This window comes from Sebastes fasciatus, chromosome 11 (genome assembly GCF_043250625.1).
Source record: "Sebastes fasciatus isolate fSebFas1 chromosome 11, fSebFas1.pri, whole genome shotgun sequence".
NCBI classification, from domain to species: Eukaryota; Metazoa; Chordata; class Actinopteri; order Perciformes; family Sebastidae; genus Sebastes; species Sebastes fasciatus.
Genome location: NC_133805.1, coordinates 15,640,496 through 15,667,665, shown reverse-complemented (window position 1 = coordinate 15,667,665; position 27,170 = coordinate 15,640,496). Strand labels below are relative to the sequence as shown.

At 41.8% G+C, this 27,170-nt stretch overlaps 2 protein-coding genes across 2 annotated transcripts; one reads left to right on the top strand and one right to left on the bottom strand.

Annotated features, from left to right (window-relative positions):
- Positions 1 to 682: 682 nt before the first annotated feature.
- Positions 683 to 8,924, bottom strand: LOC141777078 (midnolin). Its single transcript, XM_074651032.1, has 8 exons — positions 8,845 to 8,924; positions 8,474 to 8,725; positions 7,509 to 7,596; positions 4,453 to 4,515; positions 3,162 to 3,716; positions 2,872 to 2,977; positions 1,894 to 2,130; positions 683 to 1,348 (listed from the first exon to the last, which is right to left on the bottom strand). The coding sequence occupies exons 2-8, from the start codon at positions 8,719 to 8,721 to the stop codon at positions 1,185 to 1,187; spliced, it is 1,461 nt and encodes a 486-aa protein (XP_074507133.1). The 5' UTR covers positions 8,722 to 8,725; positions 8,845 to 8,924; the 3' UTR covers positions 683 to 1,184.
- Positions 8,925 to 13,984: 5,060 nt separating this feature from the next.
- cbarpa (CACN subunit beta associated regulatory protein a) lies at positions 13,985 to 27,038 on the top strand. Its single transcript, XM_074651009.1, has 11 exons — positions 13,985 to 14,143; positions 14,331 to 14,506; positions 18,491 to 18,562; positions 22,171 to 22,316; positions 22,501 to 22,562; positions 22,661 to 22,823; positions 22,911 to 23,091; positions 23,379 to 23,522; positions 24,210 to 24,408; positions 24,543 to 24,747; positions 24,832 to 27,038. Exons 3-11 carry the CDS (start codon positions 18,515 to 18,517, stop codon positions 26,639 to 26,641), a joined length of 2,958 nt encoding a protein of 985 aa, XP_074507110.1. The 5' UTR covers positions 13,985 to 14,143; positions 14,331 to 14,506; positions 18,491 to 18,514; the 3' UTR covers positions 26,642 to 27,038.
- The last annotated feature ends 132 nt before the right edge of the window (positions 27,039 to 27,170 follow it).

The window sequence follows — 27,170 nt, the reverse complement described above, 5'->3', positions numbered from 1 at the left end:
CATTGTTCCTGAAACTTTCATGCTAATAAAGCCCCATTGGATTTGAATTTGAAAAGACACAGAGCTAAAAGCCGGTCTCCTGAGGTGCAGTCGTTGGTGTAGAGTGTGAAGAGCAGTTCATATTCATCCTGAGGAGTACAGGTGATGGGCCTGGCAGGGGTTGAAACTCGTTGTGTGATGATTGAATCAGAGAGGGTGAGGGGTGTGAATGTTGGGGGATGGTTTCCTGTAGCTGGTGATGTCCTGCAGGGTCGTCGGCTGCAAGGCTATTCAGGGCAGCTTCTCTTTTGTTATTCTGATCTCCTTTGTCAGTGTGTTTCTGGCCTTGATTCACAGGCCTCACTCAGGCCTCCTTCTTGGCCAGACAAAGAGTTTAGCTTGATTTGCTGTATTTGCAGAAAGTTTCAGTCAGCACACACTTCCTCACAAAAGTTGATGTAAGATGTCACAGTGTCTGTGAGTTCATGTAGGTTTGTAGCTGCAGCCCTAAAAAACACTCCAAATACTGCAGTTAAAGTAGGCCTTTAACTTCAACTTTGCCTCATTGGTCCATCTCCTCACAGTCAAATATCATGTGAGCCTCATGGCTCTTTCTGTAAATGTCCCGTCATGCCTGAATGTAAGGAAACTTCACGTGAAAGTCTGAATGACAAAAGGGCCTTGACACAGAAATATCTTCAGGTTTTTAAATGTTTTCCTTTATTATTTTTTCCTTCTTTGTGTTTACACTTTAATATTGCATAAGTAAAACATTTTAACATCCTCTGCACAAAACAAAACACACATTCAAGACATGTACATTTAAGGCATTGGAATACATAAACAAACATACGAGGTCTTTGTACAAAACACCGAGATGTAGAACATGAAAATGTACATTGGAACCTTTTGCGGCATATGCTACATAACAATGAGTCACTTAAAGACGGACTCCGATGAAATAACATGCTCAGCACAGTGACAGCCACAGGAATCAGACTTTTCGGGCCTTCAGGGCTTACATTCTTGAGAAATGCTCGTAGTGTAAAAATAGCAACAAAGCATCTGAGTTCACTCCGCTGCTGTCTCAACTGCTCCACAAGTTCAGAGGTTCAGCTTTGGTTTCCACGACGGTTCCTTCTGGTCACCAGAAAGCTGCTACTGCTATCACAGTGAGAGGATCTTTTTTTATCATCAATAGGAGACTAGGGACGATGGCGATGATGCTGGTACGGGTGAGACGTTTGTGAGTTCCTGCGAGTCCGCCTGCGAGCACGCCTCTGATGCATCAAAAACTGCAGGCGCTCCAGCTTACAGTGCAATGTTTGATTTTCCTGTGTGGGTGAGCAGTTGGGGTGACTCTCCTCACCTATAGGGAAGGGGAGGGATAACAACATATTAGACGTAGAAATATTTTCAGTATTTGTTGAGGGAGTAGAAGTGTAAAGGGAAGAAGGCTCTATACACTCAATACAAGAATGTAATGATAAAGCCAAGAGTCCTTCTTTATATTCCAATATTTGACAAATGAGAATATAATGATGTCAAACACAGATTTGTCATGCAAGTACACAAATTGAGTTCACAATTGTAGGTCAAACAGTCAAAGGGAAGTCCAGAAAAACAAGAGTAAGTCAAAACAGGAAGCAAAGAAATGTTGACACATGCCAGATGTAGCCTAATAAAAGGGAAGGACTTCAGACTATGGCCTTTATACCAAATGTTTGGTCTGCGTCATTTAAGACAACTGAAGCTCTATTGTAAGCATCCATGTTCTTTCCCAATTTTTAAATATATTCCCCCTTTTCCCCCCATTCTTGTTCCTGAAATATATATATTTGCATAAGGAATGTCTCATGAATGCAATCTTCAGTAACTCCTCCAGTCTACATGTGTATAATATCAAGTGTTCACCTGAAGTTTTACTGAGGCCCTCTGCCCTCTGGGTCGCCAGAGTTTTGCTCTTTGCTTTGCTTGGCTCCAGAGGGCTGGCTGGAGGGTTCGAATCAGGACAGCGGATGTGAGGAGGGGCAGGTTGAGCCCCCTGGTGGTGGCAGGCAGCTCTGAGGAGGTCGTTGAGGATCTGGAGGATGATGCCGATGCCACGACGAGGATGGCTGACGCCGCTCGGACTGCAAGAGTTCAGAGTGCCTGATGCGTGAACAAGAGAGCGAGGGGAGAGGAGGATAATAGTGGATGAAAAAGAGGAACTAGTAGCCTACAAGCTGAGACAGTAGACATTAAAGCTACAACAATAAAGTAGTAGATCTAAATAAAGTAAAAGCCATGGTTTTAGTCATTTTTCAAGCAAACATCCCATCGGTTCATTTGGTTCCAGCTGCTCAAATCTAATGATTTGCTGCTTTTCTGTGTCATAAACTGAATATCTTTGGGTCGAATAAAATGCCAAATTATAATGAGCATTTCCCTATTGTCTGACATTTATAAACAAAGTGATTAACCAGCTAATCGAGATCGTCAGATTAAACAATAATGAAAATAATAGTTAGTTGCAGCCCAAGAAAACATAACTGAGCTGTTGTTAATGAACTCTCTGTGTAGTTAATCCTGTTTTAATATCCAGGAACAATCCTGCACTTTGCAGTACAGCATATAACAGTATCTACTAGATTTGCAGTACTAATGTACAATATGGCACTATTATTGTACGGTGTATATTCTATATATATATATATATATATATATATATTATAATCAAGATTATGGTCTATCTTTAGTCCTATTCTCCATTTTTATCTTCTATTTAGTGTATTTTAGTTATTGTAAATAATTGGGATTTGTTTTTTGCCCCTTTGGACTAATAAAAAACTCCATCTATCTATTTTAATTAAACTAATCAAAAGATATTGTATTCAGGCCTCTCACACTTACCAGAAAAAGTCCCGGAGAAGACACCGGGTGAGTGGTTCACAAAACTTTCTATGACTGCTCCTGGCTGCTTGCACAGCTCTGCACCGGATGAGGCATGAACATTACTCTGTAAAACGAGAAGGAAAAGATGTTTTTTACCATCCACTATGAGGAATAAAAACAAGTAGAACTGTTAAAAACAGGACATTTTGAACTCTAAACTGGCTTTTTATAGGTTGCCAATGATACATAGTGGTGAAATCATGACAATGATTTGGATTTACTTTTGCATTACAATATGTAAGGCTAACCTCGCTGAAGGTTGCAGCTGGCGCTGGGCTCTGGGGTCCAGAAATGGAGCCGACGGGAGCAGGTGAACAGACTGGTGTGGTTGCTGGTAGTGGACAGCTGGGATGTGGACAACCAGAAGGCAAAGAAGGGGTTGAAAGAAGAGAAGATGTGTGCGTAGAGCGGGAAGGACAGGACTGATGTGGAGGGGCGGTGGTGGCGGTGGTGAGTGAGTGGGAGGTGGGAGCTGTTGAGTTAAAGGAAGTTCTGGGTCTTTGAGCACTCAGTTGGATGGAGGACGCAGAGCCTGAAGAGTCCAGGGCTGGAGTAAAGGTATGGGGAGCAGGTGAGGAGGTGGTGGATCCTGTTGCGTTGGTGGTGGAGGAGTCAGGGCGGCTCATCCGGGCGGCGGTGGGCAGGCCGGTTGGAAGCTCGCCGCTGCTCCCACCTCTCAGGTCCCGGTGTTGCTGCAGATCTGCCACGTTCTGCGCGGACAGCTGGAGCTGCACATACATGATGTGGGCACCGATTCCCAGGTTAATGGTCAGAGGCGTGCGCCCAGACAGGAAGTCACTGATCTGCAGGATAGTCAGGAAAGACACTTCAGTGGTTAAAATTGGTGACACTCATGGTTAGCATGGTAACAGCAAGTGTTTACAATCATAGAATGTAAAAAAGAAGTGGACGGAGTGACCCTGACTTCTCCTATTGGTTTGTGGACTCCCGTTTTGAAGCCTCAAGTTTGGCATTTTGGCCGTCGCCATCTTGTTTTTTTGCAACCAGAAGTGACACGAGAGTAGTACAACCACACGCTGAATAAGACATTTTAAGGCTCCCAAATTGTTATAGTTAACTTTCATGAACTGAAAACACACTGTGAAAGGGTTAAAGTTGTAAGACGAAAACAAGGATGACTCCCAGACCGGACAACTCCGTGGTAGCGACCTGTCAATCACAAGGTAGCCACGCCCTAAAGCATACCCTGCTTTATGGTCTATTTGACTCTAAATGGGACCATAATTTACTAAATGAACATCATGCTGTATTGAAGAAGACTTGAAACTAGTAATTGAGACCATAAACTCATGTTTATAATGTTTACTGAGGTAATAAATCAAGAGAGAAGTAGGCTCATTTTCTCATAGACTTCTATACAATCAGACTTCTTTTCACATCCAGAGGAGTCGCCCCCTGCTGGCTATTAGAAAGAATGCAAGTTTAAGGCACTTCTGCATTTTCCCCTCTCACCTCATTCATGAGTTAAACAAGTGTGTGTTTATTTACATCATAGAGTTAAAAAGACAATAAACCTACCTGGACTTCTGTTAAACTTTCCAAGACGTCCATCATAGTTCTCTCGGCTCTGGCAGTGGAGCACTGTGGAAGTAAAAACATGACATCTCTACGTCAAGTGTGATTAAATGTGTGCATGGAAGTGAGTGGAAATGTGTTTCGGTAACACTTTATATATAAAAAGGTACACAGAACTTTGAGTAGTTACAAGGGAACTAAAAATGAAATGAAATGAGGAACGAACGAGTACCTAACTGCTAAACCATTAGTTAACGGGCAGTTCTTGAGTAACTCCTAATCTAATTTTATAGTGTAGCTAATGATTATTTAGAAAAAACAATTATTTAATATTAGTTTCAGTTTCAGCTTCAGTCATATTCCCACTTCCACGGACTATTCATTCCCCTTTACCCGAGTGCTACACCCATCTACACACCTGCTTCCACTTCCCTCATATGCTCTGCAATTACCTGGCCTTCCATGCCCACCTCCTCACCGGCATCTCATTATCTCATCAGTCACTCAGCAGTTCACTGTTTCCCTGTCACCTGTAAGGTACTCATTAAATTACTGAGCTGTCCCTGTCTGCACCGGAGTCCTCCTTCCTCTGCTGCCTATCTGCTCCATCTGTGACAGAGTTGTTACAAAGTCATTACTTCATGATTACCTGTCCGTTATTACCTCAAGTAAAGTGGTGCATCATACCACCGAGTTGTTACAGAGCACTGAATCATTACTTCATCACGAGTTAACTGTACATTAGTTACCAAGTCCTCCCCCTAAGTGAAGAGGTGCATCACCCTTACTGACAAATAATAGCTACTTCCTTATTACAGTTCTAGAAATTCATCAATACGTAATGATTGATTAGTTACCATCTTACCCTTGTGGACAAAGATTTCACAAGTAATCATTCATTCATTCATCATTACTTCATGTTTAGATCAATCCATAGTGTATGAATCATTTGTGATACATCACAACTGCATGACTAAATTAAGAAGACTAGAACAGGAGGGGAAAAACAGGAGGCCTACAGTTGATAGATGATTGATTCAGTACTCAGTACTCAACAACTCAGTATGATGCTCCACTTCACTCGAGAGGGGGCACAAAATTGACAACTAATGGACAGGTAATCATGAAGTAGTGATTCAGTACTCAGTTGCAGCTCAGTATGGTAAATGGACCTGCATCTATACCCAGCCACTCAAAGCGCTTTACACTTCATGTCAGCATTCACCCATTCACACACATTATGTGTGTGTTATTGGTTAAGTACTGTTGAGCGCATTAAGATAACATAAGATAAGATATACTTTATTGTCCCACAGGGAAATTTGTCCTGCATCACTCAACATACCAAAGTCACAATGTGCATACACACATAAAACATGGATCATGCATGAATGTGCTTAAATTCACATGTTGAGTGTGAGACAGTAGTTCTTTAAAATAATAAAAGGTAATAAAAGACAATAGTTTTAAATACTAAAACCAGGTATAATCATACCAGATAATAAATAATCAATTCACAATATATTGGTTCTCAATAAAATCATATCATATAATACTAGACCTACTTGTTGCTGTTTAATATTTTGATGGACAATGGAATTAATTCATTTTTTATAACGATTTAGCCGGCAAATTGTCATTCTGAACCGTCTACCTGAAGGCAACCCCTCGAATTCTGGGTTCAGAATTTGAGCATTATTCAGAAATACTCAAGAACTATGCATTAAGTAAAGGACCAATATAACAATTCACAGATGAACATTTAAGTTGATTAACATACAATCTAACAGGCTTTTCTTAATAATCATTAGCTAATAAAATTAGATTAGGAGTTACTCAAGAACTGCTGTTAACTAATGGTTTACTAGCAGTTAGTCATTTGTGTAGGCCTACCTTATAGGCCTTTTCTCTGAAGACACTTTGACATGTCACAGTAGGAAAATCATAGGTGTAAATAATTAGATTTTTTATTTGACAGGGATGATGCATTTAACATATAGTTCCAATACAGGGCATGAAACTGATGTGCTGCACAGAGTGTATAGCTAGAGCTAATTTTCAACTCTTGTCCCCAGTTGGGCTTTTACATGTAGTGTAATTAAAATATTCAGCTTTCTTTATGAAACCACAATGCACAAAAAATATAGAAATACAATAAAATACCCATACCGCAATACGCTATGACACATACACCTGGCTTTGGCCAAATGATGCCAAACTGACTGAATTGCATTTAGCTGCCTTGATTTCAGGATCCTGTGTTGTGTATGCTGGCTCACTGACACCCTCACATGGGACACGTTTATAAAACAGAGCCCTCATTAGTGTTATTAGTAACATCTGTGCTTTTTACTACTATGTCAAGTCAACAAGTCTGCTGTGAAAAGGGCCTCCTGTTGAGTGTTGTCTGTATTTACTTTCTTCGCAGACTCAGATCATTTTGAGCCGGTAGCCAGATTATTTTTCTATTTTTCAGTTCAGTGATTCAGAGTGTCCTGTTGTACTGCAGCACAGCCTGGCTCAGTAGTATAACTGTAAAACCTTAAAACTAAACTTTATAGCCAAATCAAAATCTGTACAAAGATCCTTGGCCGACCTGTGACAGCCTCTACTCCTTTCAAGCATCTCACAACAAGAGTATGCTCAGACTTGCCAACAGCATCTCTTCTGATCCCTTACATGTTTTAAATGGGGAATTTCAACTTCTGCCCTCCAAGAGGCGATTCGGAGTCCCTACATTTAACCGCATCAGGCTAAAGAACGCTTTTGTCTTACTTGTCTGTCTCTCTATGGTAACAGTATGTCTATTGGATGTGTACTTTTTCTCAAACTGAGCTGCCTATGGATGCTATCGTATCGTATCGTATTTCTCCTCCAGTGCAAGGAGGAGTATAACCAGTGCCTCTTCTTATAAGAATAAAATACAACAAAGACATTTCATCTGTTTGAGATCTTGATTTCCACATTCATTAGGACTCATCTAGGCAAATTTACAGGATTTCCATTACAAGTGTTGTCTGTATTTCTCCCCCAGTGTACAAGGTGTATAGGCTACTTACCACTAAACCAGCTTCAATGGCAGGGACCAGGGTCAGTTTGCTTCCATCTGTTACACCCAGCTCCACCAGCTTGCCTGCAGTCAGCTGCCTGTCAAACACACACACAGCAGTATATCACTGTTAAGAATGTCCCAGTAAAATAACAGTAAAGTACTGGCAGCAGGGTTGCCTTTATGTTACTGTAAAATTAACATTATTATACTGTCTCTGAAATTTACAGCTTTGTACTGTTAATGAAAAATACAGTTTGAACTGGTGCTTTTTTTTATTAATTTCACAGTATTTTACAGTTAATTTACTGTTTAAAGATACATTATATAGCTGTTTTTCACCTTTCTTTTACATTATCTTACTGATTTGTTTTAATGCACTATTTAGGTTGTATTTTTTACATACATTTTAATAAACATTATTGTTTGCCTAGATGAATAGACTTAGCAGGTTACAGACATAGGAATAATCACACTAAATACAATTAAAGGCTCTTGTTAGGAAAAAGGCTATAATAGACTTGTTGACACTTTTCCAAAAATGTCTGTCTATAGCTGGCTACAAGCACAGAATGCAAACCATAACAACATGTGAGTGAAGAACAATAAAGCTAATTCACTGATTTTACAATCATGTACAATGTACAAGCCTCACATGTGCAGATCAGGTCCCAGAATTAAAACAATACTGCATGAAACTGTTACTGATGATACTTCAGTTGATCAGCAGTAAAGTGCTGTTTTTTAAGAATGCATTATAGTTCAGTTAAAAAACGGCCTATGAGCGTAATTTAACAGGTTTTCTTTTGTATTAACAGTAAAGCACTGTTTTTTTTAGCAATAACAGGTTAATACTGTTGAAATCCTGCTGTAAATTAACAGCAATTGTTTACAGTGTACTATAGTTATATCATGAATAATACCAAACAGTGGTGATGAAGCCACATGTGTTTGATTCTCTACACATGAACTCACTTGTCTCTATAGAGGAGGACGATTCTGTCTGTTTGCAGTCTGAGTTTGTTGGAGATGTGTGTCCTCAGTCCCTCCACAGTCTCTCCCTGGAGGACAGTGAGCTCCACCGGGCTGCCGGTGGTGGAGGTGATGGACAGCCGCATGTTGGGCTGACCGGTGGAGCCTGCAGCCCCGCAGCCTGCAGACTCTCCCGGGGTGAAGCTACAGAGGCCCGGCTGCTGCTGCTGCTGCTGCTGCTGCTGCTCCATTCAGCTGTAAAAGATCCAATTTTAAACCAGAATTTAGTCGCTTCTACTCTCATTCCTCAGTAGACAGCTCTGAAGAAAAGCTCTGAACATTAAAAACAAACAGAATTTAACAGGTTTAACTACAACAGAGTATAGCAGCAGTTCCTCTTTGTGGCTTTGACAGACGCAGCAGCAGCACTACTCCACCGAGCGTAAAACACCACAGCCCTGTCAGTGGAGGCTCCGCCCACTCAGACCCACACAGCCAATCAGAAAGAGCCCCGAGACCCAGTCTTGCCTGCGTCGTCCAATCAGAAGCGTCTGTTCTCTCACATGGCTCCACCCTGTTCTGTGCCTCACTCGCCATTCATAAATGATGCAATCTGCAGAGCATCACAACATTTTGTACAGAATGTCAACATGTTTGTCTCATTTTTCCATATCAAAAGAGACAGACTGTAATAGGCTGTTGTAATAGTTTAAATGATTATTCACATTATTTCTGTGCTTGTCCAAAAATGACTAATAGTCACCAACAAATCTTTACCTCCTATTATAACACTAGGTTTTTTTCTATGGTGCTATATTAATGTGTAAAAATAAATCCCAGGCTGGATGACATTATAACACGAACTCATCTGTATTGTGCAACCTACAAACACAGTGATGATAAAACCAGAATAAGCACACCTTAAACTGCTTATCACTCTTTAGATGAGTCAGCCTTCTTAATTTCCTTTTTCACTTTCATATTTGTTATTTGTTTAGGTCTAAAAATAGATGTGGTCATATGTGGTACAGATTGTAAAGCCCTCAGAGATAAATATGTGTGGTTTTGTGCTATTTAAATCAAATTGGATTGCCTCTTAATCAAAAAACACCTGTCAACTCCAAGGCACATTTGTGTAGCTACAACTCACTGTATAATTCACAATAATAATAATTACTGCACATTCTTTAGATAGTAAATTATAAAGAAAAGCTTGTAGTTTCATATAGTGATTTTCAACTACACAAATAAGCCCAGGTGTGTAATGCAAAGTCAAGTCAAGCAAGTATTTAAACAGCTCAAAATCACATATTTGAATTATAACATTTATTTTATTTTAAAATTCAGTATTATACAAAGAGGGTTTAATATACTCAATCATTCCTCCTTTTTCCCCCTCTTCAAAGTGGGAGCTGACACCTGTCCCAGCATGCACTGCATTGGCTGAAGGCAAGGAAACACCCTACATGCACATCTATGGATGCGGTATAATCTCACTGCTCAGCCAGTGGGAGGAGACGCTGGCAGACAGCATCCAGCCTTTGTTCTCTGCGGTCTTTTTCATCCTCTGCTGTTTAGTATTCGTGTCCCACCTCTTGTCCACAGCAGGATCTCAGGGCTGCACCTGTCACATGACTCACAGCAGAGAGAGGACCAGCTTGGAGTAAAGTGACGTAGGAAGCCTGGATAGGGCAGAGAAATGCAGCTAATATGTGTCTCCACACTGTAGCTAAAAATAGCTGCACCCACAACTCCCCCGCTTTGTCCAGCCTGCGTCATTCCACTCCCATATCACCTACCTCTCTTCCTCACCCCCACACTCACTCCTCTCCTGAATGCAGACATGTTTGCCTCACGGTGTCTTTTCTTGTCTGTGAAGAATGTGCAGGAAAAACAGCAACTATCAATCTTCTCCTTGTCTGTTCTGTTTTATGTGTTGCATAGCTGTTTCCGTGGAGTATTTTCATCTGTTTCTTTCTCTAATGATTCATATGCTCCAGAAATATGAGAGCTACACACATACACACAGTAAATAACATTTGAAACCATAACTTCCTCTTAATCTTCACTGGAATTCAAAAGGAATCCCATACTCGTTTGTTTTCCTTTCCTTTTAAGTGACTTAATGAACTCGATGTCCCAGTGAGATTGGGATGGAGATCTCGTCCTCCCTCCCTCCCTGAGCCTCCCCCACATTTCTATGGCAGCATGCCACTCCAACGTTTCGCCGAGACGAGTGAGAAAGGGAGAGGTTGCTGCTTTACATTCTTCGGGCCTCGCTGAGAACAATTCCACAGGATGTCCTGCTCTCCAGAGCATGCACAGACGCAGCTCTGACGTCAAACATCCAGCAACACACACACACACACACACACTCCCAGACACACACACACATACACACACACAGAGAAACACTCCCCCTATACAGCCCTTCCTGGCATCATTTCCCAGATGTTTCAACTCTCTGGTATGTTACACCTTAGCGTCGATGGAATTTCAGAGATGAAAACATTTGCATGTGAGGAGGAATCAAGTCCCGAATATTTCAACAAGAGTGTTGTTGATAAAGTGAGGAAATCACCAAATGGCTGTCGCGTTGTCTGCAAATACAGAAGCACTTAAGGCTCTTCACTGATCTTAAAAGCATTACTTTATATCCTAAAAAAATATGCTCAAATCATACCATGTCAAACGCAAGCCCAACCGGCAACAACAGCTGTCAGTGTGTCAGTGTGCTGACTTGACTATGACTTGCTCCAAACTGCATGTGATTATCATAAAGTGGGCATGTCTGTAAAGGGGAGACTCGTGGGTACCCATAGAACCCATTTACATTCACATATCTTGAGGTCAGAGGTCAAGGGACCCCTTTGAAAATGGCCATGATAGTTTTTTCCCCGCCAAAATTTAGCGTCAGTTTGGAGCGTTATTTAACCTCCTTCGCAAAAAGCTAGTATGACATAGTTGGTACCGATGGATTTATTAGTTTTTTTCTAGTTTCATATGATACCAGTAATTTCACTCTAGCATTCTAGCAACATCCTCTGAAAGATCCTTTGTGTTAATGTGTTAAAGAAATTAGTGGCGTTAAAACGTTTTATGCGTTATTATCACGTTAACGCTGACAGCCCTAATAATTATCTCAGAAACTGTGCCCACAGTGGCAACATTTTGTTTCTTCTAAAGTGTATAAACATGTCCCAAGTCCTTGAAAACCATATGCTGTGTTCATGTTGCAGATGTTTGAAGAGCTGTCTTTCTGCTCGTAGGGTGAATTAGATCCTCTTAAACAAACGGAAAAGAGACTGAGGAGCTTATAAAAACCTACTGGAATGTAAGACACATAGTCTGAGAAGACATTAGAGGTCATTGCAGTCTACACAGACGTGACATATGAGGTCATGTGGTCACATTCCTGCATCAACAGCATCTCTTCTGCGTCTAACCAAAAAATGTGACACCTCACTCCTAAAACAGACTTCATTATGTCGGTTAACTCCAGTGGGTAAAATACATGTGGGTCATTTTGTTGGCTCTGAACTGATTCCCTCAGTCGAATCAAAGTAATCACTGCTCATGTGTGCTGTTATTTCTGTCACTCAACCGGCTGTTGGAGTTTTGGTCTAGTTTGCTAAAGTTTTGGGGGGAAAGTCTTTGTGCAGAAACACGAGATGAGTTCTTCACATGTCTGACTCTGACTTTCTAACTCAGACATCGTCCTCCAGCTTTCTGTTATCACACAGGCGCAGATTAGACCTCCTGCCCCGTTCTAGCTGACGCATTTTCCATTTGGGCTGCTCCTTCATGTCTACATCACACAGGAATGTACGCTGCAGAGGGGATGATTGCAAGAAGCCTTTTTGGATTAGAAAATGAGTGTGAAATAGTGTAGAAAACATTTGTGATGAAAAAAAAATACACAAGGTTTAGACAAAATAATGTAAACATATGATGTAAAAAACTTAAACACTGAACCGAATTACAAACACTCTTAAGAAAGGAGGGTTATCACGGTCATTAGGGCTGCAAATAAACGATTATTTTCATTGTCAATTAATCTGTTGATTATTTTCTCAATTAATCGATTAGTTGTTTGGTCTATAAAATGTCAGAAAAAATGGTAAAAATGTTGATCAGTGTTTCCCAAAGTCCAAGATGATGTCCTCAAATGTATTTGTATAAAACTCAAAGATATTCAGTTTACTGTCATAGAGGAGTAAAGAAACCAGAAAATATTCACATTTAAGAAGCTGCAGTCTTTTTCTTAAAAAATTACTCAAACCGATTAATTAATTATTAATAGTTGGCGATTAATTTAATAGTTGACATCTAATCGATTAATCGTTGCAGCTCTAATGGGCATAAATCATCAAAGAGGCCTAAACATGCACCCAAACTGCAGGTGCATCAATCATCAAGCATGGTGGGCGGTGTTTGGTATTTCCTCAACAGATCTCAACATGGTCAGAAACTTTCTCATTTAGAGCTAAACAGTACACTACATGATGTTTCTGAAAACATTTGAGGCGAGATTGGTTGTTTTGCTCCGCTCTGTGAAATTTTGCAGATGCCATTAGGAGCACCGGAGGACAAATGATTTTTTTTTCCAGATTTACTGTCTCATGCACTACTTTCAGGATACAGTGACCGTTTTATAAAAATAACTTGTTTTAATCATAGTTATTTATAGCATCAATTCTACCAACTGCTGCTTTGTACAACACCTCTCTAGGGAGGGGGGGGGGGGGGACAAAGGAGGACGGTCTGCATGACAGATAATAATGCACACAGTGCACTTTCATAGACTAAGCTACTGGAGTTACCCTGCACTGTATTAATTTTTAACAGTTTCTTCTGCACTATATTCACTTTTTTAATAGTCGTGTATCTCAGTTGTTACCCTGCACTATATTCAGTTTTAACAGTTTTCTTCATCTCCATTTGTACTTTGCACTACTAACCTTTTTACTGCCTTTTTACTAACATGTTTTGCACTGTGGAACTGTGATGCTGGAAACTTGAATTGAGATAACAATATTTAAGGATCAAACCTTTCGTTTGAGAGAACAATCTTGTCTCTAATTTGGATGAGTTCTATTGAATTTGAATTAATTTTTCTTTATTTAGTTGTGAGTCTGGACTGGATCTGACTTTGAAAAAAATCTGCATGAAGAACTTCCATCTGAAGTACAAACAGTGAAAACAACAGTGCAACGCTGCCACCAGGTGGAGAAACGTGAGATTACAAAATCCACAACATCCAGCTGTCTCCCTGCATTATGTCGCGCAACAAAGAGAAACAGAGTCAAACACAGCAAATTGAAAAATATTAAGATATTCATTATTAGAATGTCTTGGATAAATACCAAAAAAAAAAAAGAAAAAAAAAGAAATCCCATATAGCCAACCAATCAATCGCTCTGTCAGCTGCTGCCATTCATGAGCAACTGAATGAGGTTTTCTCCTCCATCTCACATCATCATCATCACCACCACCATCATCGTCGTCAGTGCTGGTCACGTGGTGCGCAGGGAGCGGGCGGTGGGTGTGTCTAATCGCGTGTGGTTTCATTCATAACTACAGTCTTCATTTGAAGCCCAAATTAAAGTATGCAGACGGAGCAGCAGGCTGCCGGTGGACCGGACCGCCGCTTCTCACCGAGTCTACAGCCGGGTGAGTCACATCTCATCCCGCTCTCATCAGCACCACTTCACGGACCTATACAGGCTACAATGTGCTATACTATATTTTATTATATAAGATGTCTCAAAGATAATCGTGGTGGTTTTAGTGAGAGATGTTTGACCCAGGCACATGTGGGTTGACATCCTGTGATGGTGATTTTATTCCCCGCATGCAGGCTGAGAGCAGACGACGCAGAGATGATGCTGGACAGCTCTGATCGGCGGGTTTTCGGAGGAGAGAGGAAGATGCTGCTGCTGATGCTGATGAGGCTGCTGCTGCTGAGCAACGCCGGCTGCAGCGGGTCGCTGTAGAGGAAGAAGCTGCTCCAACACCTCAACGCCTCTATAGACCGTAAGATACAGCAGCACATCTGGACAACATCAGCATCCAGTCACACACACGTCAGGGTGATATGACCCCTCCTCCTCCTCTTCCTCCTCCTCCGCCTCCCTCCATGTAACCTGATGGTGCTTATAAGGGTGTAAACACCACAAGCATCACTACAATCCACTAATGGAATGAAAGTATGTCTGTCTGTCTGTCTGTCTGCCTGCTGTTAAAGCCAGAGATGATGATGATGTGAGGATGTAACATGTCATGAGACCCTGGAATCTGACGCGCGCGCGCACACACACGCGCGCGCGCGCGCGCACACGCACACACACTTTGGATGTATTTTTTCTCCACCAGTCGGGGTCAGTGTTTTCAATTCTATTCTGGTTACTTATACTTATTAAAATCAGATGATTATGATGCAAAGAAGTCAAACATTATTAGCCTAATTAATATTAGTTATAGCCTGCTATTATTAGGGCACAAATGTTCAGCAGAGGAGAAAGTGTATAGAGCCAGATGAGGCCATTTATACTACTATTACTACTACCACTACTACTACTACTACTTTTCTAGGGATGCACTGATACCGATACCGGATCGGATATCGGGCCGATACTGACTCAAATAGCTGGATAGGGTATCGGTGACAATGAGGCCGATCTATTCAATTCAATTCTATGTTTATATACTATATACATTACATACTGGAATTCTTGATAATTTAAAGATTTTTACCAAGTTGCTGGTGTACGATTTATAATTTCAATAATAAATAACAATCAGGAAATGTATACCTATGTATTTATTTGTTACGTTTATTTTTACAAAGCTAGAAAAAGTAATGTTTAAGTCAATTGGTACTCGGTATGAGCCAATACCCAAAGCCCAGGTATTGGTATCGGTATCGTGACTGAAAAAGTCAGATCGGTGCATCCCTATATCTACAACTTTAAGAATGACGAATTAGACTAATAGGAAAAAAGTTATTCTTAATTGATGAATACATAATTAAATGAAATGATTAAATAATAAATATATATTTTATTAATTACATTTTTGAGTATTTCTTAATAAGTATAATCATAATAATAATGTGACAAACAAAAAATGCAATTATGATACATTTATTATTCTCAAAAGTAGCATAATGATGATTCAAATATTAAAAACCCATTAACCCACACTTTCCTCCTTTTATTTCCCCTCGGGCAGTTTTAAATCTGACAGTGAAATAGTGTATTGATGATGTTTACATCACGGTACATTTTTTTTTTTTCATGGCTGCACCATTTAATTACTAGAACACAAATGTTCAGCATAGGAAAAATGTATAGTATAGGATAAAGCCATTCAGCAGGATATATTTGGTATTTTTTGGGAAACTTTGGCACCTCAATTAGAATTAAAATCAAGTTTTGTGTTGGTTTGAACACTGTTTGGCTTCACAGCATGAGTTTGTCAAGACTGACACACCATGGATCAACATTATATATTATACTATTTCATGTCAGAGATGCATGACGCTATTAATGAGTTTGGACTGACAGCATTAATTGCAGGTTCTTTGCTGTAACAGGTCAGTTACTATATGAAAATGATTTAAATGGGCTTCTGCTTTGAAAAAATAAAATTAAAGCCAATTCTCTAAGTGTGGTTTAGTGTATTATCTTGGCTGTAATAAGAAAGAAAAGGAAAATGTAAGTCCACCAGCAAGGACATTTTGAGACCTTGGACAATATAATGCGTAAGACCATTTAATTCTTCTGCAAGGTAGCTTTAAATCATTTTAACTGTTTTTCAGTCCCAAGAGAGGACAGATGTTTTCAACACATCTGTCTCGAGGGAGAATGAATCATGTCAAAATAAAAATAAAATATCAGGCAGAAACTTGTAATCCTTCATTAATACACTTCCAGTGTTACTTTAAGTCCCCAGTCCTCTATTTATCACGTATAATCAGTAAATATATAATAGTTTAAATCAGCTGTAATATAAAATGTTGATACAACATATTTAAATTTTTTAACAAATACCGTACATTAATAAACATTAAAAAAAACCTTGTATTTGCTTACAACTACATCATACTGTGTTAAATAATTTATTATATTAAAGTAACGTGTTACCAATATTCAGCATGATTTGTCTGTGGCTCTCTATTGTCGGTGTGCTCTTGCTATTCAGAGCTTCGTCCTCGTCATTGTTACCTTGAGCTGTATGAGATATTACATAAAATATGACTCTCACATGGAGAGGGAATGTGCAGCAGTGTTACCACTATGTGTAAGGAATGCAACCATGGACTGATGTTACACAAGCTGCACTCGGTGTAAATGATTATGATCTGTCAGCTTTTTTTCCTTCTCTTACCACACGTCTCATTTCACAGACTGTAGTCTAAAGACGGAGATGAGAGATTCTTGAGTATTATTTGATATTGTGTGTGTGTATAATGGTCCATCGTCAGGAGATGTCAGTAAATCTTTAGACACATCAGTAGGGTTTAATGTACAGCACTCAATCCAGACAAGTGTTAGGTTTATGTCATTTCAGTGTGTTAAAGGGGCATTACACCAATTTTAAACAAGAGGACCAGCTACGGTTCAGCCTGTTGTGTAGTAATGCTTTCTGATGCTCTAGTGATGTCATCAGGGTTAACTTTGCTTGAGATGGATGACGTCAAAATTGTAACATCTAATGAAAGACATTGTCATATTAGACAAAAAGTGACGATATCTTAGCCTCTGTTGTACCGATTTTGACCATCTGTCCGTTGCAAATCCTCCAATGTCATGGAAGTGCAAATATATATATATAAATAGGAAGCATTGCCCCAGCCAGGGCTGTAGCCAGGAAATTAGAAATACTGAATCCATGAGTTTAAAATTGCTCAGTGCAACCCAAGAGACCCATGAAATGTTTGACTAAAACATTTTTTAAAGTTATATTTTCTGTAAATTTGATCTCACTTCTTGATAAATGTTGTTTCAAATAATCATTTACATTACCAGGAAGATACACCGGTGTAACTTTTCTGACAAAAAAAACCAGTAAAATTGTAAAGCTAGTGACTAAAATAGGTTAATTCGAAATTCAGAGCACATCTATTGCCTGTAACTGTTAACTGTAAAATGAGAACGTTTGTGACCCGGCCGCCATGTGGAGAAAAGTTGAGAAAATACCAAGCACCGCCCACCAGCCGGAGCAAACGTTCTCTTTTTACAGCTAAACGGTACACTACAAGATGTTTATGAAAACATTTGAGGAGAGAAATAGGCATTACAGTAACAGAATATTGATTCATATTTGATCAGCCTAGTTTGACCAGAGTTCGCGAGTGATTGACAGCTGCCTCCGTTGAATGAACAGCCAATAGGAACGCTCTCTCTCTCTGAAATGACCTGTGATTGGTCAAAGTCTCCCGTCACAGGCTAGATTACATTATAGCCTTCAAAACAGAGCCATGAGGAGGTGCAGAGGTCTAGTTTTCTCTCAGAACACTTGAATTACAACATGCTGAAAGGTTATGATGGAATTTTTGCCCAATGAGGCCTAAAGCATTCTGCCTACTGCAGGTTTAAATCAATGCACACTTACATTTCTAAAACAGGCTAAATCATTTCCTGAAACAGCTGGCCACTGTAGTCTTTAGAAAATGTTACTCAAACGGGAGGAAATCGTGTTTTTGTTGGGGACTGTTTACAGCTGTGGATTAATACACATCTGGTGCTTATTTATGGCAGCAGGACGTGTGTGTGTTACTGAGTCAAAATAAACTACAGTCACCACATGCATTGTAATGAAGGAACATGTCACCTGGTGCAACAGTGTGGCTCATTGATGTGTTTTTAATAGTTTTTAAACGACAATGGTGGTCAGAGGAATAAGATACTGTATAGTATAGTACCTGCACTTTTACTTTGCTGCAGGAAATAATTGTATTATTGTCTAGAAAGAAGCGGCAGCTCTGTCTGACTTCCCTTTCTCCATCCTCTGCAGGGTTAACACACGCTGACCTGGACCATGAGCAATGATTTGCCTGTTCTGACAAGTCTGACTGAGAACTCCACTGTGAGTATACCGCTACGTCTCCGACACCATCAACACTCAACACTCTCTACACCTTCACATCAGCTGGTGTTTACGTGACAACTCATCCACTATACTTTATACGGATCAAACTGGACCTCAGCCAAGACCAATAGGTAGACACAGTAAACACACCACAATGTCCCAGTAACAGGTATTATATCCCAGGTGGAGCTGTAGTGGAGGACAGCTTGATCTGTATCCAAAGAGGATTGGACTCAAAAACCGGACTGAGTGTGCAGCTGGCTGTGTGTGCCATGTAGCCCGGAGGCCAGGGGGGGATATCTGAGCCAGCGGCGGTGATTATCGGACAGTTAAAGCTGTCTGTGCAGAGGGAGAATTGACTGTTGTTTGCCTCGACAGTGTGTGTTAGAAACATGGTCTAAAGACTGGCGAGAGGCTTCGCTGCTCAAGCTGATTGATTGTGTTGTTCTTCCTGTTTGGCTGAGCTGGTAAAAACAGCAGATTTCATTAAGCTACAGACGCTGTGACTGAGTGTGTGTGTGTAACTGGGGGTGTATCAAAGCATGTTGTGATGGAGACGTTATTCTTACACAGACACACATACATTCAGCTTCAAACACATTATACTGTACACTACAGCATCTAATGAATGTGTGTGTGTTACATGAGACTTAGTTTAACACGTTCAGGCCTGAAGCAGGTTTGAGGTTTCAAGAAAAAAAGGTGTTCTCATTCGCACCAACGCACATAATCATCATCAACCTTTTCTGGTTTTATAAGTAGAAAATGTCAGTTTCTTCTATTCAGCAGCGCTCTCGTGACTGGCTTGCTGTTGGATTGAGCTCGTGGTTGAGGTTGACACAGACTGATTGATGCTTTGTCTCACAGAAGTGCCTTTACTATTTACAGTAAAGCAGAGTCAACCCAAAACCAACTCTTTATCACACACACACACACACACGCACACACACACACACGCGCCCTCTGTTTCCTAATCCAACTGCATTAGTTAGTCAACAGAAAATGAATCGTTTCAGTCATTTTTCAATTAAAATGTCAAACGTTATCTGTTTGCTGCTTCTCCATTTGTGAGGATTTGCTGCTGTAAACTGAATATTTTCTGGTTTTGCACTGATTGTCAGACAAAACAAGGAAGTTGGAGAAAGCAAACTAGAAATTGAAAAAACCTACAAATATAATTTTCACCGTTTTCTGACATTTTATAGACAAAGTGTTTGATTGAGGAATTAATAAAAGTTCATCCTATCCTATCGAAGTAACGGGCAGATTAATGAAAATAATAATGAGTTGCAGCCCTATAGTGTCTGTACATGCAGTCAGCAGCAGACTTTGTTTTTTTTATTCATTAATTATTTTTTTATTTAACCTTTTCCAGGATATTATTCCCATTGAGATTTAAAATCTCTTTTACAAGGGCGTCCTGGCCAAAATTTCAGCATACAAAATTCCCATAAAAGAGACAAGTAACAGACTTAAAAAAAACAGCAAATTGCATCAACCAATTGATTACCAGTGTTCAGTAACATGTAGTCTACATTCAGTGTTCAAATAGTCCTGTTTTAAAATCTCGCATGCTTATAAAATCATTTAGTTTAAAGAGACTCTGTAGCTCACACCAAGATGAGGGTGCAAAAACTTTAAAAGCACTTCCACTTTTGAGCACATAATTTGTCCGCATGACCGAGGGTTGCAGCTTCTGATAGTTTGAGGAGTCAGTAGAGAACATAGATAAGGAGGCAGTTCGTGTAATTTTGGCCTTATTAAGAAAAATGTACCAATGTTCCCTTCTACGGTTGTATCAGGAGGACAAACCAACTTTCAAATGACCTTTAATGACCTTGCTGCTGCTCCCATCATCATCTAAAGGTCGGTTTCTGCTCAGTGAGGAGCTTCTCCACTCCACGGTCTCCTTTAAATCTGCGCACGATGACAACCTTTAACATTTTCATATATTATGTAATGCTAAATGTTGCAATAGATGAATATTCCCTTTGTGACGGCGAAAAGAGGCCAATTATTTCCATTCTCTTTTTGAAACTGATATCGGAAGAAGAGCCAGGAAAGTCTGGTGTGGGGATTGCTCATGTGTGTCTGCATCCTCCTCCGATTTCCATTTTTAGCCTGCGGAGGCCTCATTTCCCCCTCATTGAGAAGAGCTGGGAGATTGAATTAAGGGTCTCGCTGACGTTTCGATTAGCATCCCCAAGCTCACTCAGCCAACAATGAGAGTATTAATCAGAGAGTAGAAAGCAGTTGACTCTGTATGTGTGTGTGTACGCAGGCAGGATGTATATGAGTGTGTGTGTGTGGATAAGAATCACTGTGAGGAGGCAGGGACTCATGGAAATCTTTCAGTGTTAATTCCACTCCTTATTAAATATCACGGCGCCTAGCTGGCAGCGTAATGCGACAAAGAGTTTCTTCATTGCTGCAAAGCTCAAAGGGAGAAGAATCAATTACTGTCCCAGCAGGACGAACACAGCCAGCAAGCTCACAGCAACTAAACATGACAACAGAGATATGTACGCTTCTGCCTTATTGTGCTGTTAAAGGAATGAGTTACGAGCTCCAGCCATGCTGTGTGAACACAGTATTGGGAATTAAATTGATGATGTGCAACCTTGACAGTGACAGTACAGAGAGTACCAGGGTTTGAAGTTGGATATTTTTAGTGACGCATGATATTTTCTGTCAATATTAGATTTTTATTCCTGTCAGCAAGAAAAAGTTATATTTTTAACTTTTAAGGTAAATTCTTTATTTATATTTCAGGATATATCTTTTTTTGTGGTGTCCTTTGATCCAAGGGAGGTAGGGTTGGATTTAGGGCCTCAACTAATGATTATTTTCATTGTTGATTAATCTGTTGATCATTTTCTTGATTAATTAATTTGTTGTTTGGTCTATAAAATGTCAGGAAATGGTGAAAAATGGCAATCAGTGTTTCCAAAAGATCAAAGTGACATCCTCAAATGTCTTTTTCTCTCCACAACTCAAAGATATTCAGTGAAGAAACCAGATAATATTCACATTTAAGAAGCTGGAATCAGAGAATTTTTACTTATAAAAAATAAAATAAAAATACTCAAACTGATTAATTGATAATCAAAATAGTTGGCGATTCATTTAATAGTTGACAACTAATCGATTAATCTTCTAGTGGGATTGGAAAACTGGTTGGTGTGTGATTTTTTTTAATCTTTATACACTGCAAATGAGCTGGACAAAGAAGCTCCATTGTCCAGTATTTGATAGATAAACTGAACTCCACTGGTGGAAGAAGTAATCAAAGAAAAAAATTAACAGAGAAAATACAAGTAAAAGTCCTGCATTCATAATATTGCTTCTTCTCAGGGAGAGTTATTACCTGATTTTACTGTTTTGGTTCATTCAACCATTCAACCACTATATTTTTATTATAATTTTAATTTCAAGAAGTGATTACATTCTGTAATTTGTATGTCAAATGTATTGAAGTGAAAAGTACAATATTTCCTTCTGAAATGTAGTGAATTAAATCAGCATGAAGTAAAGTTCAAGTACCCTAAAATTGCATTGTATTGCCTGAATATAGCTAACATCTGTTCTCTGCTGCTCGTGATCAGGATGTGCCTGTGTCGGCGGGCCACGTGGACAACTATGTGTTGCTGTTGGTGCTGCTGAGTGCTTTTGCCGGGGGGACGCTGGTCCTGCTCTCCCTGTTGCTCCTCTTCTGTCACCGCTGCTGCATGGGTGGACGACGCTACTCCAGGTGGGTGCCGCCTCGCTCAGTGACGCACTGTGTTGGACCGACAGGCGTAGTTTGTCTGCAAACACACCGGGATTACAGGAGCCAACGTGATTGTGACAGCAGTGGATTAAAGCTGTGATGTGATGAGACATTTGTGTTTTCAGTGAAAAGGGGACAAAGAGTAAAAATCTTTTCCCCCTTTCAGAGCGAGCGATGACCCCGAGAAGACAAACACCACTTATGCTGAGGATTCTCAGCCCACCCAAGGTCAGAGTTATTTTCTCAAGTTCATACATACACACGTCTTCTGGTCCACTGTCGTCACTCACGTTATTTCTCCCGTCCTTGTTCTCTTTGTCACTCAGAGATCACCATTCATCTGGATGACTCAGACGCTTTCTCCGCTACGAGCTGTCACGATGGAGAGTCAGAACGATTCGTCTCCACCGGGTCTACTGGCCGCAGGGTCTCCTTTAATGAATCGGCGCTTTACGAACAGGAGAAGGCGACTCAAGACAAAGGACGCAGGTACAGTTCAACAGTTGATTTTTACATTATTATCATTGAGGTGAGCACTGGGTGGAATTAGATTTGATGATTTATCCTCTTTCCCAGGTACACTCTGACGGAGGGAGACTTCCACCACCTGAAAAAGGCCCGGCTGACCCACCTTCACCTGCCTCCCGCCCCGTGTGACCTGAAGATCCTCACCATCATGGAGTGTGACTCAACGGAGAGCAGCACCGTCAACATCACTGAAGCTGCGACGCCCAAACTGCCCCTCACCATCTACCAGGTAACTTTACACTGGCTGGGATTAATCTCACTCATGTCACCAAATCTGGGACCAGTTGCATAAACTTAGTTAAAGACTAATCTTGGCCTTCAAATGGTGTTAGACTAGTCTAATTAAGCCTGTCTGTTGCATAAATATTAAGACTGACTTCATTTGAGGTAGGAAAGTTAGCCACCGATCCCCCTGGCTATGCCTGATGTGAGAGTTTTGTTGCTATGACAACAATCTGTTAGGTAAATCAGCTTACAACTGTTGTTTTTTTCATCTTTGTTGATTTCTCTCTCCAGCCCACTGAGAGAAGAGTCCCTGACTGGCTGGCACAGAGCCTCAGCGGAGGTCTGCCTGGAGACCCCCATCACTCCACCATCCTGGACCAGAGCCTCAGACAGGCATCATCAGCCATAAACGCACAGCACACAAGGTCCCAGACAGTGAGTTTCACCTTCCACCACTTTGTATTGACAGTTATGAAAATGGTCATTTCATAATACAGGTCAATACATTTTTATCCACTATAGAAACATGACTCTTTGGAGGGCAATGATGTGTCTGTTGGTTGGTCGGTCAACCACTTTGGTCCAGACCAGCTCAAAGTGAGGCTGTGCCTAAGTACAGCCTCACAGAGTCACCAGCTGTAGACTCTTCTTTTTATCACTTCATCATCATGGGACAACATGCTCAGTATTTTTATTGAGTTTTTGGTTCTCAGGCAAAACTAATATTTTCATCCTGGCGTCTCGTCGTCAGCGAAATGTCAACATTTCAGGGTCAGACTCTCAGGAATGCCAGCTCACATTTTTAGAAATCCGTAAACCCCTAAATGTTTTCTTTACAGTGAAATTGTGAGCTTGCTTTCTTTGGCCAGAAGCACATTTTGCACAGATAGATTCCTCGGTGAGGATTGATCCACTTGTATCACATATTAACAGAGCTGTGAAAAGCAGCTGCCACAGGCTCAGACCCACTGATGCACCGTGACATCAGTCATCGCTGCAGCTGAGTGACAATATGACAAACTGCCGTCCCCCGAGGGCTTCGCCTCGGCTCGTCTGCCTCAACCCCTCCTTAATGTCTCATCACCTCCCTCCATCCTCCTCTCCCTTCATCTCTTCTGTCAGATGGAGGCTACCGGGGACAGGGGAGAGGCTGAGAGCGAAAGGGGGATGAGAGGAGAGTCGACTCAAGCTCCGGGCCAGACTTCAGTTCTACATTTCTTCTCTAAACTGCGGCGCCATGCCAGCCTGGAGGGGGCAGGGCCTTACTTCCGGAGGTGGAAGTTTGACAGCAGTCACCGGGCTGCCAGCCTGGATGCCAAAGGTTTGGATAAATGTTATAAATGGTCTGATGAGTGAGATTCGATTTTGTCTAACTATGCAAAAAATAGCTACAATAAAAAAAAAATCTGAAGAAAAACATCAAGTAGACATTTTATCTTTTCATGTGATCATCAGGATCCCCCAAGAGAAGGCCCTTCCAGAGACAGAGAGCAGCGAGTGAAACCACCGATCACACCGAAGACGACTCTTCGTCTCTCCGAGATGAGGTCATTGACTCTTTCCCACAGTCCCCCATCCAGACCAGCGGCCTCCAGTCCCTCTCTGCAGAGTCTCTGTCTCACCCCGACACAGCACCCACATCCTCAGTCTTCCTCAGCAGGTACATCCCTTCACCAAAATCCCACGACTTGCACCATGAAATTCCCACATATATTGATTAACTGACTGTTCTCCATCTGTGCAGGTTAAAGCTAGAGGTCATGGTGGAGGTAGGTGGTTGCAATGGCGCCAGAAGAGAGGATCTCTGTTCGCCAACAAATGATTGTCGCAACCAGAGGCAAGAAGAGGCCACGGCCAACGGGACGGGAGAAGAAATAGAAACACAGTTCGGCGCAGTTATAAGAACAGAAGCAGCGGGAGTCGAGCTGGACTTGATAGAAGATGACGAGTTGTTCGAGGCACAACAAGGAGCTGCTGTGCAGGAAAGCTTTGAAGACATGTGGAGGACAACTAAAGACACAAAGACATCAGACGTGAGGAAAAACAGTGAGGCAGATGACGGAGACGAGGTGGTGTTGGGAGCCGAAGCCAGACGAAGGGCCGACTCAGGCTCATCCCCCTCCTTCATGATTCGCCGGGAGAGCTTGGAGGCGCCCCCCTCCCTTTACAGAGACATTTGGAGCTTGCGAGCCTCTCTGGAGCAATACGCCTCATCCGACCAGAGCAGCACAGATCGGGAGTCGAACCGCAGCGATGCCGACAGCGTCTCATCCCTCGGTGGTACAGGAGCTCGCTCGGGCCTGGACAGCTGCTTGTCCCAAGACCTGGACGATGAGCCAGAAGGAGAAGGGGAGGGAGAGATGTTGGAGGGAGGAATCAGAGGGGCGTCAGGCGGGGACAGTGAGGCGGGAAGTGGAGCCGGGGGAGAAGGAGAGGTAGGGAACCGTAAACTCCTCCAGATGGACAGCGGCTACGCCTCCATTGAAGCACCGTCCAGGCACCCTGAGGAAATGCGGCTTTTTGGGCCTCCTGGAGCTCCAAGAGGGAAGACGGCGTCTGAGAGAAGATTGTTCTTTACCAACTCTGGGAGAAAAGGTTCGGTGTGCGAGAGCATCGAGGCCAAGCTGTTCCAGGAGGAGCTGGAGGACGAGATGACCGACACCACAGAGATGGAGGAGAAATCAAAGGAGAGATCTCAAACTGGCAGCCAGTCTCTCACCCTTCAAGAACCATATCAGCTTCTGAAATCCCTTCATCCTCAGAAAGCTCCAGAATCACAGCTGATGTCTCCGCTGACGAAGCCAATCCCACAGCAATCTAGTCCCCACAAACCCCGTCTCCGCCGCCGCGACTACAGCATCGACGAGAAGACGGACGCCCTTTTCAACGAGTTCCTCCGTCACGATCCGCGGTTCGACCAGCCGGATTCTCCGCTGCGCTCCAGGCACCGATCCAGAGTTCACCTCCGGAAACAGTGGCAGAGACACAAGCAATACAGCGACCCGGGTTCAGGCGCCGGGGGTCGGTACTCGCCATCTCTGGAGAGGCAGAGGTTCACTCCGCTGCGGAGAGGTGACAGCGCCGGTTACCCTCTGGACACCAGGTATCACAGCACGCTCTCGCGCATTGCGAGCGCCGCCGACGAAGAAGCCAGCGAGGTTGCGGCTTGCGAGGATGCAGCCAAAGACGGCGCAGAGAACAAAGATCCGTCAAGCGGAGGAACCGCGGGAGAAGCCACAGGAAGTACAACCTCTGAGGGTACCGATGCGACTAAGAGTTGTGATGGTGACGGCTGCGAGGTCTCTACAGAAAGCACAACTAGCCTGACCACGGTGACGACACAGACGAGCCACATGGATCCGAGAGTCAACAACAGAAACAACAACAGCAGTCAAGCTATTCTATCCGAGAGCAGCCTGACAGACAAGATGGTCATGTCGGTGGAAGAGAGGCTCTACGGCGGCCTGCGCAGTGCAGAGAAGCTCGGCCAGGGAGGAACGGAGCGCGTGCTCACTGTGTCTCGCACAGCCGCACCTGGCTTCAGTCCCATATAGCCTGTTCAAAATCCCATCTTCTTCATCAACTTTATTTCAGATCCATGATCTATAGATGGCAGACTTGAACAAAAGGCACTTCATCATGCGTCCCTTACAGTAACTGATGCATCAAAACACAGATATAGAAGAAGTCTCTTCCGGCGTTTCCATTCTAATTTCCACTGTGACGCCATGTGACACGTGATGCCCCTTCTTTTTTTTTTATTATTATTTATTGGTAACCATTCCTAAAATCAAATGCACTCATTACATAGCTTTGAAAATATAGACCCATCTTTAGAAAAATTAAATATTTTCAGACTTAACTGTGAATTTTCAGCATGCTACTACTGTATGTCCAAACAATGTTTATGTTAATACTGTACAGTTTGAACTTTAAAAACAAAAAGCACTTTGATGGGAAGAAAGATAATGATGGAGTTTCTGTCGCCCATTTCTCTCATTTTAAAACCACATCCTCCTCAAGTGTCCTTGTCTCGATCACCACGAGGGTAAATGTCTCCGTGAAAGCTTGTAAAGAACACCG